General features: G+C 33.4%; 1 protein-coding gene across 2 annotated transcripts; it reads right to left on the bottom strand.

The window, feature by feature from the left end:
• Nucleotides 1-5,955: 5,955 nt before the first annotated feature.
• Nucleotides 5,956-13,935, bottom strand: LOC107643382 (Threonyl-tRNA synthetase). 2 transcript variants are annotated; one of them, XM_088488669.1, is made up of 20 exons: nucleotides 13,431-13,935; nucleotides 13,264-13,323; nucleotides 12,839-12,928; nucleotides 12,451-12,525; nucleotides 12,177-12,305; nucleotides 11,979-12,068; nucleotides 11,581-11,669; nucleotides 11,397-11,493; nucleotides 11,232-11,318; nucleotides 10,859-10,943; nucleotides 10,511-10,605; nucleotides 9,836-9,868; nucleotides 9,666-9,752; nucleotides 8,887-8,979; nucleotides 8,528-8,620; nucleotides 8,224-8,445; nucleotides 7,831-7,902; nucleotides 7,283-7,354; nucleotides 6,077-6,191; nucleotides 5,956-6,014 (listed from the first exon to the last, which is right to left on the bottom strand). In XM_088488669.1, the coding sequence occupies exons 1-19, from the start codon at nucleotides 13,902-13,904 to the stop codon at nucleotides 6,096-6,098; spliced, it is 2,139 nt and encodes a 712-aa protein (XP_088344795.1). In that variant the 5' UTR covers nucleotides 13,905-13,935; the 3' UTR covers nucleotides 5,956-6,014; nucleotides 6,077-6,095. The 2 variants fall into 2 exon arrangements, with proteins under 2 accessions (XP_088344795.1, XP_016202498.2); XM_016347012.3 differs by having other exon boundaries at nucleotides 5,956-6,191.
• Between the last annotated feature and the right edge of the window lie 881 nt (nucleotides 13,936-14,816).

Genomic DNA, 14,816 nt, shown 5'->3' with positions numbered 1-14,816 from the left:
TGGAATTTGGATGAAAAAATTATATCCAAATAAATTATATATTAATTTAAAAATATATTTAAAAAAATAACAATGAAAATGAGAAACAAAAATTACTTGAAGGAGCAATAATATATTTACAAATGGATTACAATAGCAGCAGTGTGCAGGCACGACAGGAGCTGCATGCATTCAACGTTTTGTCCAAATTAAGAGAGTAAAATTGGGTTCACTTGTGTTGCTGTAATTCGTACAGATTTTACCCAAAACTGTCAATGTTGGATTCATCATTGTACTCTAAATATTTATGTGGCCTTTTTCTAAATTATTAATTTTAATTTTAATGAGGGCAAATGTGTGTTTGTCTATATATAGTTTTATTTTAATTTGTTGGGAATAATATACCATTTTTCCTTGAGAAAATATCTTTCACAGAAAAATAAAATAGACACAATCACAACACAAGAATTTAACGTGAAAACTCCAATTACGGAAGAAAAAAACCACGGCCTTTGTCTAATGACAACCAGGGAATATCACTATGTGAAAATTGTTACAACACATAGACTTCTTTCTCTCTAACACCGGCACCCCAGTACACCCACACTCTCAAAGCAAATATTTAACTACACCTCACAACACTTTCTAATCAAAGAGTATAGAGGAAAAGAAAAGTCAGATACAAGCTTTAAGTGTTTCTGACTGGTGCAAAAAATATGGAGAACTTAGCCTCATATTTATAGCCTAGGCCACCCACTCCATTTGCTATCCTAAGCAATGTGGGACTAATTCAACTAAATCCTAACAATCTCCACCTTAATTGAAATAGTCACACATCTTCAGCTACCATAGTCAACACCGACAATTCTTTGCTGCCATTGTCTATACCGACAATCATAGTTCAGAGAACTATCATACTCCACCATGAAAGTATACTCACTTGGAATTAGACCACTCCAAGCATTTCGCCTTGGTACAGATCAAAACCTTGCTGAAAATTTATGGTGCAACTTCCAAATTGGCTTTTCCTGGAAGTTCTTCAACCATCGACATAACTCCGCCACACACCTTGCATCTCAACGCCAACCAATACCCGTGTGCAATTGTGGACCCGATTGCCACAACTTATCCTTATCCATAGCAGTGCGGCAATACCATGAGGATACTTCTTGTCTTCTAGAGAACATAATCTTCTCTCATAGAGAGAGTAATATTGCAAGTATCAGATTGAGAGCCTTTTTCTGAAACCGCATTACCTGGACAATTTCTCTTTACATGCCCATACTTTTCACATTTCCAGCATGTTACACTCCTTCCACGATTTCCGATCCTTTTCCATAATTGTCACTTCTAGCTACAAGCGCCAAATCTGATGAAGTGCTACCCTCATTTTTCATTCTTCTTTCTTCAGCAATGAGCTTACTGGCAACTTCTTCAAAATTCAGAGTTTCATTCCCATACATTAAAACAGGTTTGATATACTCATAGGAAGAAGGAAGAGACAATATGAGCCTCAGTGCCTTATCTTCATCATCAATTTTCACTCCAATTGCCTCTAATTCAGAGACAATACCATTGATAGCACTAAGATGGTTGGAGATTCTCACACTGTGATCCATGCGTAGATTATGGAACTGCTCCTTCAATAACAACCGATTTGAGATGCCATTTGCCTGATACAACCCTTCGAGTTTATTCCAAAGTTTCTTGGCTGTTTTCATTCCTTGCACATTTGCAAGAACATTCTTAGCCAAACACAGGCGAATAGCACTTGCAGCTCTCAAATCTAGTTCCTCCCATTCTTCATCCTTCATACCAAAGATCTTCTCCTTCAACGCCTTGTGCAAACCTGATTGTATCAACACATCCTTGACTTGTATTTGCCACAAGCCAAAATTGATTCTTCCATCAAATTTCTCTATTTCAAGCTTCACAGCACTTGAATATCCTGACATTGTTGCAACCGTATACTGGAATAGTATAACTCAACCGTAGACCGTGCACTAGGAAGGGTCCCTAGAAAAGAGAGGTAGGTCACAATGGACACACTTAAATACCAAGTCTTTCCTTAGCCAGAACCTTTTCGAACTGCACTCTCACAGTGTCACACTGCCTTCCAGCAACAACAACAGCAACCAAAAATCAACCTCAAGTTACAGGACAAAATTCTTTTCTGATGTGGAAGGTCAGACTAAGTTGCAACCACAGAGCATACTAAGAATAAATCCCACCAAACCGAAGCTCTGATACCACATGTTGGGAATAATACACCATTCCCCCTTGAGAAAATACCTTTCACAGAGAAATAAAATAGACACAATCACAACACAAGAATTTAACGTGGAAACTCCAATTACTGGAGAAAAAAACTACGGCCGTTGTCTAATGGCAACCAGGGAATATCACTATGTGAAAATTGTTATAACACATAGACTTCTTTCTCTCTAACACCGGCACCCCAGTACACCCACACTCTCAAAGCAAATATTTAACTACACCTCACAACACTTTCTAATCAAAGAGTATAGAGGAAAAGAAAAGTCAGATACAAGCTTTAAGTGTTTCCGACTGGTGCAAAAAACATGGAGAACTTAGCCTCATATTTATAGCTTAGGCCACCCACTCCATTTGCTATCCTAAGCAATGTGAGACTAATTCAACCAAATTCTAACACTTTTTATGAAAGATGTATTCACACATAGTCATTATATTATAATATAATATAAGAACTCTCATTGAAAATAGCAGCATGCCTGTATTTTTTTTCCCCTCTTTTTTGAAATTTTCGTATTACTAAAACATTACATGTATACATACCTATATAATTAGTCACTTCAATTAATTTTAAATTCGATAATTACCGGGCCGGATTTTTAGCTTTCATTCATTATTTTTTTTAGGGGTAAGCACAGATCGGTTTGGTTTGAGTTTATGGTAAAATTAAAACCGAACATATCAAAATATAATTGGTTTGGTTTGGTTTGAATTTGTATTTTTTTATACATGTATCTGAACCAAACCAAACTGATTAAGAATGAATTGGTTCGGTTTGGGTAATTGGGTATCCGATGACTTTGAAATTCATTAAAAAAAAACAAATTTTTATCTTAAAAATTCAACAAGTACAATAAACATGTAATATCAATAGAAATAATCCAAACATGTTAAACACCAAATACATTAAAAACTAAACTCATTAAAATTCAAACATATTAATAATGAATAATTTTTGTCTAATGAAAAAGTCATATATATATTTTTTATTTTTTTATTTAATTAATATATGATCGGATTCGCGGGTTGGTTCGGATTCCACAACCCCAGAACCGATACCCGAACCAATTACTAACAAAGACCATCGATTTGGTTCGGATTAAACCTGATTACCCGTTAGTTCTAGAACCAATTTAATTGGTTCGATTCGGGTTCGGACAGGTAATCGGGTACCCGCTATCCGTGCACATCCCTAATTTTTCTTCAAACTTTGCATGATAAAGGCAGAAAATTAAACTTATTTTAAAAACGGTAATACTCAAGAGACACAAAAACAGTCCAAATTTATCTTATTTAACAATTAATTGTAATGAGAATTAATAAATACTAAATATAATAAATTTGAACTATTTTGATTAATTCTTTTTTGTCTCTCAAATATTATTGTTTTAAATATTTGATATGAGATTTTGTGCTAAATAATGTCAAGCCAAACATAATGCGTATGAAGTTGCACTACTAAGTTTCTTATATCATCTTTCAAACATGAGAATACCAAAAGCGGTTGAATATAACAAAATTTATGAACTTTAAAACGTGTAAGTTGAAGTAACGTTTTTTTTCATTCTTAGTTTAGTGATATCCATTTAATCCATGTGAAAAATAATGTGCAAAATCCAAAAACCACTTTTCATATAGTAGGTTAAAGTTTGAAGCTTGAAAAATATTTATTCCATCAGTTTTAAAGTAACTCATTATGTGTGACATGAAAATGCTAAATAAGGATTTAATATCATTATCGTTGAAACATCTTTGGAACATCGCATGCATGCTCTAAATTTTGATTTCAGTACCTACACCGAAGATTAACAAAAGTTTTAAGTTTCTAAATAATGTTAGATTTTACTGGTAGCTTGTTGTCATCTACACCTAACAGAATTTGGGATATTATAGTACATGAGTCCTAACAGAGAATCTCTCAACAGGAATAACTATATTCATAAGTTTTCAACTCAGACCAACTCACATTGATGTTATTAATATAATCTTAACACGTCATTTTTGACATTTTTCAACTAGGAAATGATCATTTTGGGAAATAGAAATTTAGGAAAAATAATATTCAAATATCCTTATCCTGATCAAAATTATTAGATGTTTATTATCCCTGGTACCTGAATGGTTATTCTGGATAGTATTTTGAATGGTTATTTTGGATAGTATTTTTTGGGTGTATTGTGTTTGAGAAATTAGTAGTATTTTATCCTAGATGTTCATTTTTTAATTCATATTGGACCAAATAAATAACCCATTGTACACATTGTACAAATACTCTATTGGCTCCCTAACAGGATTCAAACTTTAATTATCTCCATGTTTACTCTCACTAATCATGACCTCTATAGTGGGTACTCGATCCATTAAATATTACTCCTGCTAGATATTAGAGAATTAAATACATGTAATGCAGAAAAATATTTAAAATAAGGGAAAAAAGTTCTTGAAATCTATCATTCCGGGTAAACAATAATAAAAGGCCATTTATCTATAGGATTGCGTATCTTACCATGTTAAATGCACATTAATGAGATTGACTTTCTCGTATGAGGTTGAGGACCTAAACTAACATTATCCTCATTGGGAATTTGGGATGCATATCTTTGAAATATGAGTAGTAGTTAATTTCCCTCACTTTCGTTTTTCCACCTGTCTCACCATTGTTGTCACTTTCCTCTCTCCTTGATTTTCTTCCTTCCACCTATTCTCTTTCTCTCCATCTATGGACTTGGCAACTACAATGGAACCGCTACCAAATCTAGGAGCATTAGCTGTGGTAGGTGAGGTGGTACAGTGCGATGGGTGCAACAGGTGGTAGTGTTCCGGGGGAAGGGTTGTGGCCAGTGGTTAGCGTCAAGGGTTTAGGGTGGTTATAGTGTGGAGATAAAAAGGATGGTGGCAATGGATGAGAATGATAGCGGTTGGTTTTTGATTAGAAGAGGATGGACAAAAGTGGTGGTTCACATTGTTTAAAGTTGGGAATTGGGATAATCCATAGTTGGAATAAAATTTTAAAAAAAAAAAAAAGACTTAACTAACATGTGCCCTTTAGAACACAAGATAGATACAAAACATATTCATCAAATTTTTTTTTTTATACTTTTAATAAAACCTTTTTCAATTTATAATCTTAATATATTCTTTTAAAATACAAGATAGATAAACTAAAAAAACAAAAAAATAGACCAACTATTAACTATAAAAAAAAGTTAATATAATAAATTTGAATTAAATATTAGATAGTTTCAAAACTTTGCAAACCACAGAAAATATATACCTAAGTATAAGTAACCTATATAGATTTGAATGCTGATCCATCAAGCATGAAGTGGATAACGTATGAGAATGGATCTTAATTTTTTTTAACAATTAAAAGAATAACATATGATCTCTCATCATTAATTTTATAAGTAGAACAAAAAAAAACATAAACGAAAAAACAATTAATGATTAAAAATCATACTTTACTCTTTCAAATTTTTTTTTAACAATTAAGAAAATCCATTCCCAATATGGTATGCGTGGTCAGATTATACTATTGTATTGACTTAAAAATCAGTTTACCATGAAAAAAATTCAAACGAGAAAAAAATAAAATTAAATAATAAAAATGATTGTTCCCCCAAAACCAAATACCAAATCAGGTCTGGCATGTAGTCTAGACTCTAGCAGTCAATACACGGATCTATCAGCGCGTTACAAGTATAAACAAAATTCACATTATGTTAGCAATAACAATTAGGAAAAACAGTGGGCATCCATAGCTAAAATCATACTACATTGTTAGGTTGAGAATATAAATGACAAAAATAATATTTTTTGCAACAACAGCTTTCACAAAAGTTTCAACGGAAATTTTTTGCATCTTCACTGAACCGTTCGAGCAGGCCCTCAATACTCATAGTGGTAAGGTCCGCCTTATCTCTTACCCGCACGCTCACCTGGAAAAGTAAGGTTTTAGGTTTTCCACAAGGAAGTTAATAGATTGAAGGAAAGATAGCAACACACAATCCGGAGCCTATTTTATATAAACCGGAAAAAATGAAAGAAATAAGGTAAGGTTTGGTTGGAAGAAAAAAATTTGGTAAGGAAGTTCAGGGATCGAATTTAAGAGAGTTCATACACGAAATTTTTCACCCCATTTTTACCGCCCTGCAAACATACCTTAAGGAAAATTGCTTTTTGATAGAAAACCCTTAACTGAAAGAGTAATCCAACAAAATTGAAATCTAGCACAAGCATCTTAGTGTTGTCATGTATTTTTGCATGACTTAAGTATCTAACAATTGGCCAAACTAAACGTCTAACCATTCAGGCTCGACCGTTATCTCGCAAGTCCTAAAGCATCTCTTCCTTACTTTCCTCCCTAATGCTAATCAAGGAAACTATGTCTGTATATTCTAAAGAGATTAAATCCTGACCATGTTTTTGTGAAGACATAAATTTCTAAGCAAAATTAAGTACTTATAGGGCTTTTACCACTGAAAAAAGAGTGACATAAGTCAAGTACCCTGTGTTCCAACAACAAAAAAACTATATATAAGTATTTAATTTTGGTTAAAAAATATGTGTCCATGCAATGAATGGTTAGGGACCTTTTATCCCTTTTATACAAGATTGTACATTTTCTTTGGATAGCATACTACCGGGACACATTTAATTCACCTCCAAGAACATGCATAATCACTAATTTCAATTTATAATATTTTAAAAGTTGTATATATAAATCTAAAATTAGTGGTGCATGTTCCTGAAGCACAAAATATATGTTCTCAGGGAGCATGCAATAATTTCTCGCAATTAGAAGGATTAATAGGAGGATCTAGATTTTAATCGTTGTCTCGCTACAATTAGCCAATTTGTAAAGACTTCAGCTAAAATTAGGCTCAACAACAGCATTGGGTAAAAACACAATGAAATGCATATGAAGACACCTTAGTCGGGTTCTGGGAACGTAGCTAGAAGATTGGCTAAGAGTAAAACTTGAATTAGACTAGCAATTTATTTATCACAAAGCGTAAATAAGAAGCACCTGTCCAGTTTCAGCTTCCTGCTCTCCAACAACCAAGATGTAGTTGTACTGTGCTAGCTGAGCCTCTCGCACCTGCAGCTTGGCATAACTTTCAATTAAGACATTTATTTGGCTAAGAGATTAGTCATAACAAAGTTAGAACAAATTAAATAGAAGTAAAAGTTTACTTTTCATTTAATACGATTGGCCTCCCATTAAAAATTCAGAACATATAGATGTATTTGCAAGATTAAAGAAGTGTAAACATACCACACAAAGATACCAATAACATTAAATACGCCCAGCTTACATATAGATGTATTTGGCTAAGCTTTCAGGTCAATGGGGAAAAATTAATACTAAGTACTAAGAATTGAAAACTTGGTTTCTCAATATGTTGTACACGATAATTTTTATAAAAGGAATTCATGTTGAACACAATAAAACTTAGCTGTAAACATTTCATCGCGCAGTAGATCAAATTCAAAACAATGTTAGCATTATTGTCATATCAAATGAATGAAACATTGGACTATAGCCAAAGTATCAATTCAGGATGATTTCGTCACCTTCTTTTGAATCTTCCTATCTGTTAAATCAACATCAACATGAAACCCTTTGCTGTAGATTTCATCATTCACCTATCAAATGGCAGCACGAGAAAATGTTATCTAATAAATGAACAACTTGTTTTACAAGCCATAAATTACAAGTGTCCCAATAAAAAGTAAGAATAATGCAAAGCTAACTAATTGATTCAATTTTAACCATATGCAGAGAAGCTCGCAGTATTTAAGAAAACATGAAGATCATCAATGTTGTAATAGCTTTATATATTACTAACATAGGATGCCACAGAATTATAATTCCCAATAGTGTTATCCCATGATATATCCAGTACACATCATCCCACTCATTTTATGTGATAAATTTACAACAAATAGAACCTAGAAGTAATGTACCTTCTCTGCATAAGCTTGTGATTTCTCTGACACAGGGCAAACAATTGCTTGACGAGGACTTAGCCAGAAGGGCCATTTACCCTTGTAGTGCTCTAAAAGTATGGCAAACATGCGCTCAACAGATCCTAGAATGGCCCTGTGTATCATGACAGGCCTCTCAATCTTGGCTTCATCCTCAGCCGAGTATTCCAACTTAAAACGATCAGGTAGTTGGAAATCAAGCTGCAAGCAAACACAGCAAACTACCAGTTAAGTTATCCAAAGCTTACTCAGGTGAGAATGTAAATCAAGTTACGGTATAAACCTGCAAAGTTGCACACTGAAATTTCCTACTCAATGCATCAGATACATTGATATCAATCTTTGGTCCATAGAATGCACCATCCCCTTCATTCAGCTGCAAGGAATTATTCAGATATAAGCACAAAGATCACGGTTTACAAGTGAATGACAGATTCTATAGTCAAGAAAAATAAAATGTAGCAGGTAAACATGTAATCACAATCATATTCATCAACTTTTATACAATAGGAACTGCTGATTGCCCATTCTGAATCAATTGTAATCAGAATTATAGCCATACCATATGATCAAAGCAACATTATGAACTTAATAATAGAAATTAAAGACTTCTTGAAATCATAAAAATGATGATATAATTACCTGCCAAGGCTTCCCAAATTCATCCAGAGCTTCCTTAAGGGCACTTTCAGCTTTCTCCCATGTTGCTTTTTCTCCTAAGGAATTCTCAGGCCTCTACTCAAGTATTCAACACACGCAGAGGATGATAAACAGAGAAATAATAAGATAGATGTTACCATTTGCAGAAAGAACAACAGTACAGATTAACAAAACTTCTTTGCTTGGATGAGAACCAGAAAACTAAGAAAGGAAAACAAAGTTTGTAAAAGGAATTCACATGAGAACCAGTGCTGCAAGGAATTTAATCATGAAGCCCAACATAAAGTTACTAGCAAATTGCCAACTTCATTGGTTTTATAAAATCCCATATAACATTCAATTGGAAATTTGGAATCACATCCAGAAACCCAACTATTGACCGGAAAAGTGCAACATAGATAAAGCATCTTTGGCAGGTAGAAAACATGCCATCAAGGTAGAAAAATACATGGGGTTTGAACCTAATGATGTTTCCAATGAAGCTTTAACACTATCAGGAAATATGGAGGTCGTTCATCTGAGATTTTGTATATTTTTAATCTTGATTACATAAAACTTATCAACAAGAAAGAACGAAAGAAGAAGAATCACCATTAAAATTTAAAATTATAATTTTATCTTGCCAGAATTAATGGAGTTCTATAAACCAAACCTACTGGTGTATAGGCAAATGCAGATAAGATACTATCAACAGCCTGAATAGGTTTTTTGAAAACATCAAAAGAGGCATGTAAGCACATTAAGAACAATAAAGAGCATACCGTTGAAAGCTTGAGATCGTATGTGAAACCAAATATTTCATAGACATAATCGATGAACTTCAAGGCTTCTCTAACTTCATCCTTTATCTGTAAATTGAATCATATTAATAATTCCACCCTCAACTCAAAAGAGAAAAATTTCTTGTTCACAAATTTGAAGATCAACTCACCTGAGACTCCCTGCAAAAAATATGTGCATCATCCTGTGCAATATTTTAAGGAAATGCTGTTAACAAGATAGGACCTCAAACAGAGCAGAAATCAGAACTAAAAACACTGTAATTGATCTAGATAACTAATTTGCAATGTTACTAGAGCTGCAATTATTACATAATTGGAAAAACCATCAGCTGCCTTGCTGCAACAAATTTTCATGATGTTTTTACAACTATGACTATATGAACATTAATATGAGTCCAAGTGTCTGAAGGGAATTTCAAAACCCCTAATAACTGGTTTGTTTCAGAAACCTAATGTCTCCAACTCAAGGGACCTTACTATGCTTCTGCACTAAATGTAAACTAAAATATAAAATAAAAAACAAAAATAAAAATTGCAACTCAAACATGTACTTCAAATCTCTTGTAAGGAATTTCCATACTTGGAATTTGCAGTGCATATGCCTATAAATTGAAAGGATCTTCTGTGAATCACAAGAATCTATGCCTACCTCGACATTATTTGGAATAGAAAGAAAAGAAAGACAGCAACTAAACTTTATTTGGAAATAATTAAGTTTAAAATACAAAAATAAATAAAGCAATGTTTTAAAAGAGCGAGTTAAATCCCTTGTATCAACTTTGCATTTAATGTCTCTGGTTTTAGCAGCTGGGGGAAGAACATACCTGCTGAAATCTCCTAACACGCGTCAATCCACTCAAAGCACCACTAGCCTCATTTCTATGCAAGACCCCAAAATCAGCCATGCGAAGAGGAAGTTCTGCAGAACCATTAAATAATTGTGAGATGAAATTACACATATAAGATTTTAACTTAGTTCTTCATTATGTCCACTTTGAACATTGTAGACTCAACCATGTACCAATTTGTCTATTATATATCAGATCACAAAAACATACTTTCTTTATTATCCTAAATTCAATGTTAAAATCTTGAATACCCCAGCCACACCAAGTAAGCATATATAGGAGATGCTACCTAAGGACATAAATGTCAAAATAATTGGTACTTACCCCTGTACGAGCGAACTCTTTGCTTGAAGGCCAAGCAGTGCCCTGGGCAATTCATTGGTTTCAGCCCAAATTCGTGCTTTTCAATCTAGAACAGATCAAACATGATATAGTTTGGATAGATAGCTTGATTGCTTACAAAAATACATGCATGATTCAAAGCACAGAAGGTACTGTGAATACCAATAATACTAAAAAGATACTATGTAAACTCATTTATTAGTTTCATACCTACAGATCAACAATAATTTAAAAAGTAAAATAAAATAAAATAAGCAGCTGAGAAATGAGTAACCGGATACATCAAAACAAAAAAAATATCATAGGCAGACAGACGAGTCCTCCAACACACAGTCTTGCACACATAAAAATATACCTCCAAGGTAAACATGTTCTCTTTATAATTTGCAGCATGACCAGATTGCTCCCAGAGATCCATGTTAAATACATTTGGAGATATGACCTGATGATTGAAAGTATTAAGTGTTTGAATAAAAAATCACTTTTCTCCATATCAAGAAACTTTACGCCAATGTTTAACCTCTCGATATCGCCTGACTCTGTATTGACTCCGTATGAAATCTATCAATTTGTTGTATACTAGTGCACCATGTGGAAGGAAAAACCAGCTTCCTGGGCTGGCATAAAAAAAGATGAATTGTGATGCATCAGAAAACGAGGCTTACTAAGAGCTGCAAAAAGACAGTAAGTACACCCTTTTATACCTCCATTCATGATGAAAAATAAGCTCCTGTTTCACTCCCAAAATCCTGTGATCATACTTTTTAGCCTCCTCCAGCCTAAGCAAATATTCCTGGAACAGAATTATAATTTCAAGATATAAATAATTTCAAGATATAAAATCATAACATCAAGATTGGTAATAGATAATCTATATTCTTTTTTATTCGTCGGATTACTGGCAGGCAATATTTTACTTCTGTAGCAGTACACATAATTTCAAACATCAAATGAGCATCTAGAATAGCAGGCCATTAGCAGCTATTAGTTGGTTATTCAGTAATATTTCACAAGGTATGGAAACTGATCATTCAATCTGTCACAGCTCAGTTTACAGCTGGATATTCTATTCCAAAGAAATTAGCAAAGAAATGAAGATCACCTTTAAACTCTTCTGATCAGGATAAGATATGCCATAAACTCTTTGTAAAGTATCCCGATCTTTGTTCCCCCTCCAATATGCTGAAGAAGCCTAGAATTGCAAAACCACCAATAACAAAACTACTTGTGATTAACACATGTCTCCAAATAAATCAAACTTTGTCAAACACATATCCATAAACAAAATTTAAATAAATACCTTCAAACAGGCAATTGCCTTAACAAAGGAAGTATTGGGTATATGTGGTCCACGACACAGATCTACTAGTGGACCACATCTGTATACTGTGATAGTTTTATCAGCAGGCAAATCATTGATAATTTCAACCTGATGACAATAGCAAGAACATAGCATAAGCAACAGATTGTGATATCATAGGCTACAGAAGAAACAAATAGGCAATGTGTTGTTCAGATCAATATGATAATGTGGTGCAAAAGATAACAGAGCTACTACACACTGCTATGCTTGCCTTGAACTTATTATCTGAAAACATCTCAAGTGCTTGATCACGTGTTACTTCAATGCGCTCAAAAGGTTGTTTCTCCTGTAAGCATAATGCTCATCAACCATCATATATATTAAGGGAACTACAAACTTATCATACTGAGCAATAACACTCAAAAAAATCCGAAAACTTTGCATTAGCAATTTAGCATACTGGGCAGAGTACAAATATTCTCAAAGCCACAGAAATTTTGAAATACCTTCAATACATTATTACAAAAATTGTCAAGCTAATAGATAACAATCTAACAATCTAACAACTATTGGCTATTGATTACAAACACACACAGTAACAAGAAACAACTCTATAAATATGCACACATAAACACACAGAAAAGAAGGATGAGAAATACCCCAGCTGCCTTCAACGCCCCAGCCTCAATTTGCTTGAAATGATCATCATTCAATCCCAAGTCACCATAAAACGCATCATAATAGAAACCCTGCAACAACATCCACATTCTCATCCATACTATTTATATTGCAACAAAATAATAAAACCAGAGAAATGATCTATCCTCCTAAGTATGCATCTACTTACTAAATAGAGCGAGTTGAAGATGATTGCTGTTTAAGATTTCAAGGCATTGGAAGTATCTACCTTTTTTACTCTATTTAGTATGCAGGAACATGTTTCCGAGTTTTTTGACGATGCTATATCATTACTCAGTGTAACAACACAAACAGCATGATTGGCAATAATGAAATTTCTCTCGAGAAAACTACATATTTTGAATCCTAAACCAAGTTAAATCCAAAGTAGAAAGAAACAATTCACCTCTCCTCTTGTAGTACAAGGCCCAATGCAGAGCTTGCATCCGTACTCCATCTCAAGCGACTGCAAAGAGAAAACCACCGTCATTTTCACCATCAACTCCAAAATCAAACAGAATAATAAAGAAATAAAATCGAAAAACGTTCCGAATTGAAGAAAACGGTTAGTACCTGGCCAAGAATGTGAGCGCTAGAATGCCAGAACGTATCGCGGCCTTCGTCGTCTTCGAACTTGTAGATCCTGAGTTCGCAATCCTGCTCGAGAGGCCTGGCCATGTCCCATAGCACACCATTGACCCTCGCGATGAGTGCGTTGTTGGCGAGGTTCTTAGAAATCTCTTTCGCCACATCGAACGGCGTTGTTTGCCACTTGGAGGCGTCCTTGACCGTGCCGTCGGGAAGTGTGACCTTGATTGGATCCGGCGACAGTGAGAGGCGCTGGGTTTTCTGCTCGGCCTGGATGGACTCGAACATCTTGATACGCTTCGGAATGGCGGCGTTCAAGTACGCCTCGTCCTTGGGGTGGGGCACCATGGCGGTTACGGTGGAGTAAAAGAAACGTTTACGGCGGAGATTGTGGAGGGGAGAGAGTGGGGAAGAGGAGCTAGTAGCGTAGCGGCGGAGCTGGATTAGAGAGCATAGCATCGCATAGGGTGTGTGTTGGGGTTTATGGATTTTATATTTAATTTTTTATTTTATATTAATTTTCTCATTTATTTATTTTTCAATACCTGCAGTCAGAACTCTTGTTAGTGAGGTTTAGGGTTTTTTTTTTTTTACTAGTTTAGGGTTTTTATTTACGTTTATCAAATTTACAACGGAGACTTTATACCCTTTTTTCTTTTTAATTATCTTCTTGAATCATTTTAATTTTTTTAATTAGGTCTTTATTGGGATAAAAATATTTGAGTTAATAAAATATTTTAATTTTTAATTAAAGATACAGTAAGTAATTAGTAAATTTATCTATCTATTCTATTTATTCTATATCTATTTTATCTATCTATTTTATTATATAAAAATTAGATTTTTATACTTAATGATAAAGTTGATGTAGCATACTTTTGAAAGTATTTTTTGATTTATTTTTTTAATTTATTAAATATAATTTACTACGATAAATTAATTATATCAACTAATTAATTTGATTAGATATTTAAATATCACACAATTTATTATAATTTATATCAATTTATTTTAGTAGTATTTTTTAATTTATTTTTTTTAATATTCTGGTAGTATTTTTTAATTTATTTCTTTTAATTTATTAAATCAAATTAATTATAATAATTATGTGTATTAATTAATTAATTTGATTAATTTATTAGTCATTAAAATAATAAATTTATGAATAAAATAGGCAATTGAGATATTTTCAATTAATAATCATATCAAATCATATCAAATCATATCTATTGAGTCAAATTCAAATCATGTGAATTAAGGACCAAACGAAAATAAAATGATTTTTTACTTATTCAAATTGAATATAATAAATATAAATTAATTTTGTTAGATAATCATGATCTTATGGTCTTTTATATATAGATGGTCAAA

This window comes from Arachis ipaensis, chromosome B5, assembly GCF_059453495.1.
Source record: "Arachis ipaensis isolate K30076 ecotype BB chromosome B5, ASM5945349v1, whole genome shotgun sequence".
NCBI lineage: Eukaryota > Viridiplantae > Streptophyta > Magnoliopsida > Fabales > Fabaceae > Arachis > Arachis ipaensis.
The sequence above is the reverse complement of the archived record's forward strand: the minus strand, read 5'-3'. Positions and strand labels throughout refer to the sequence as shown.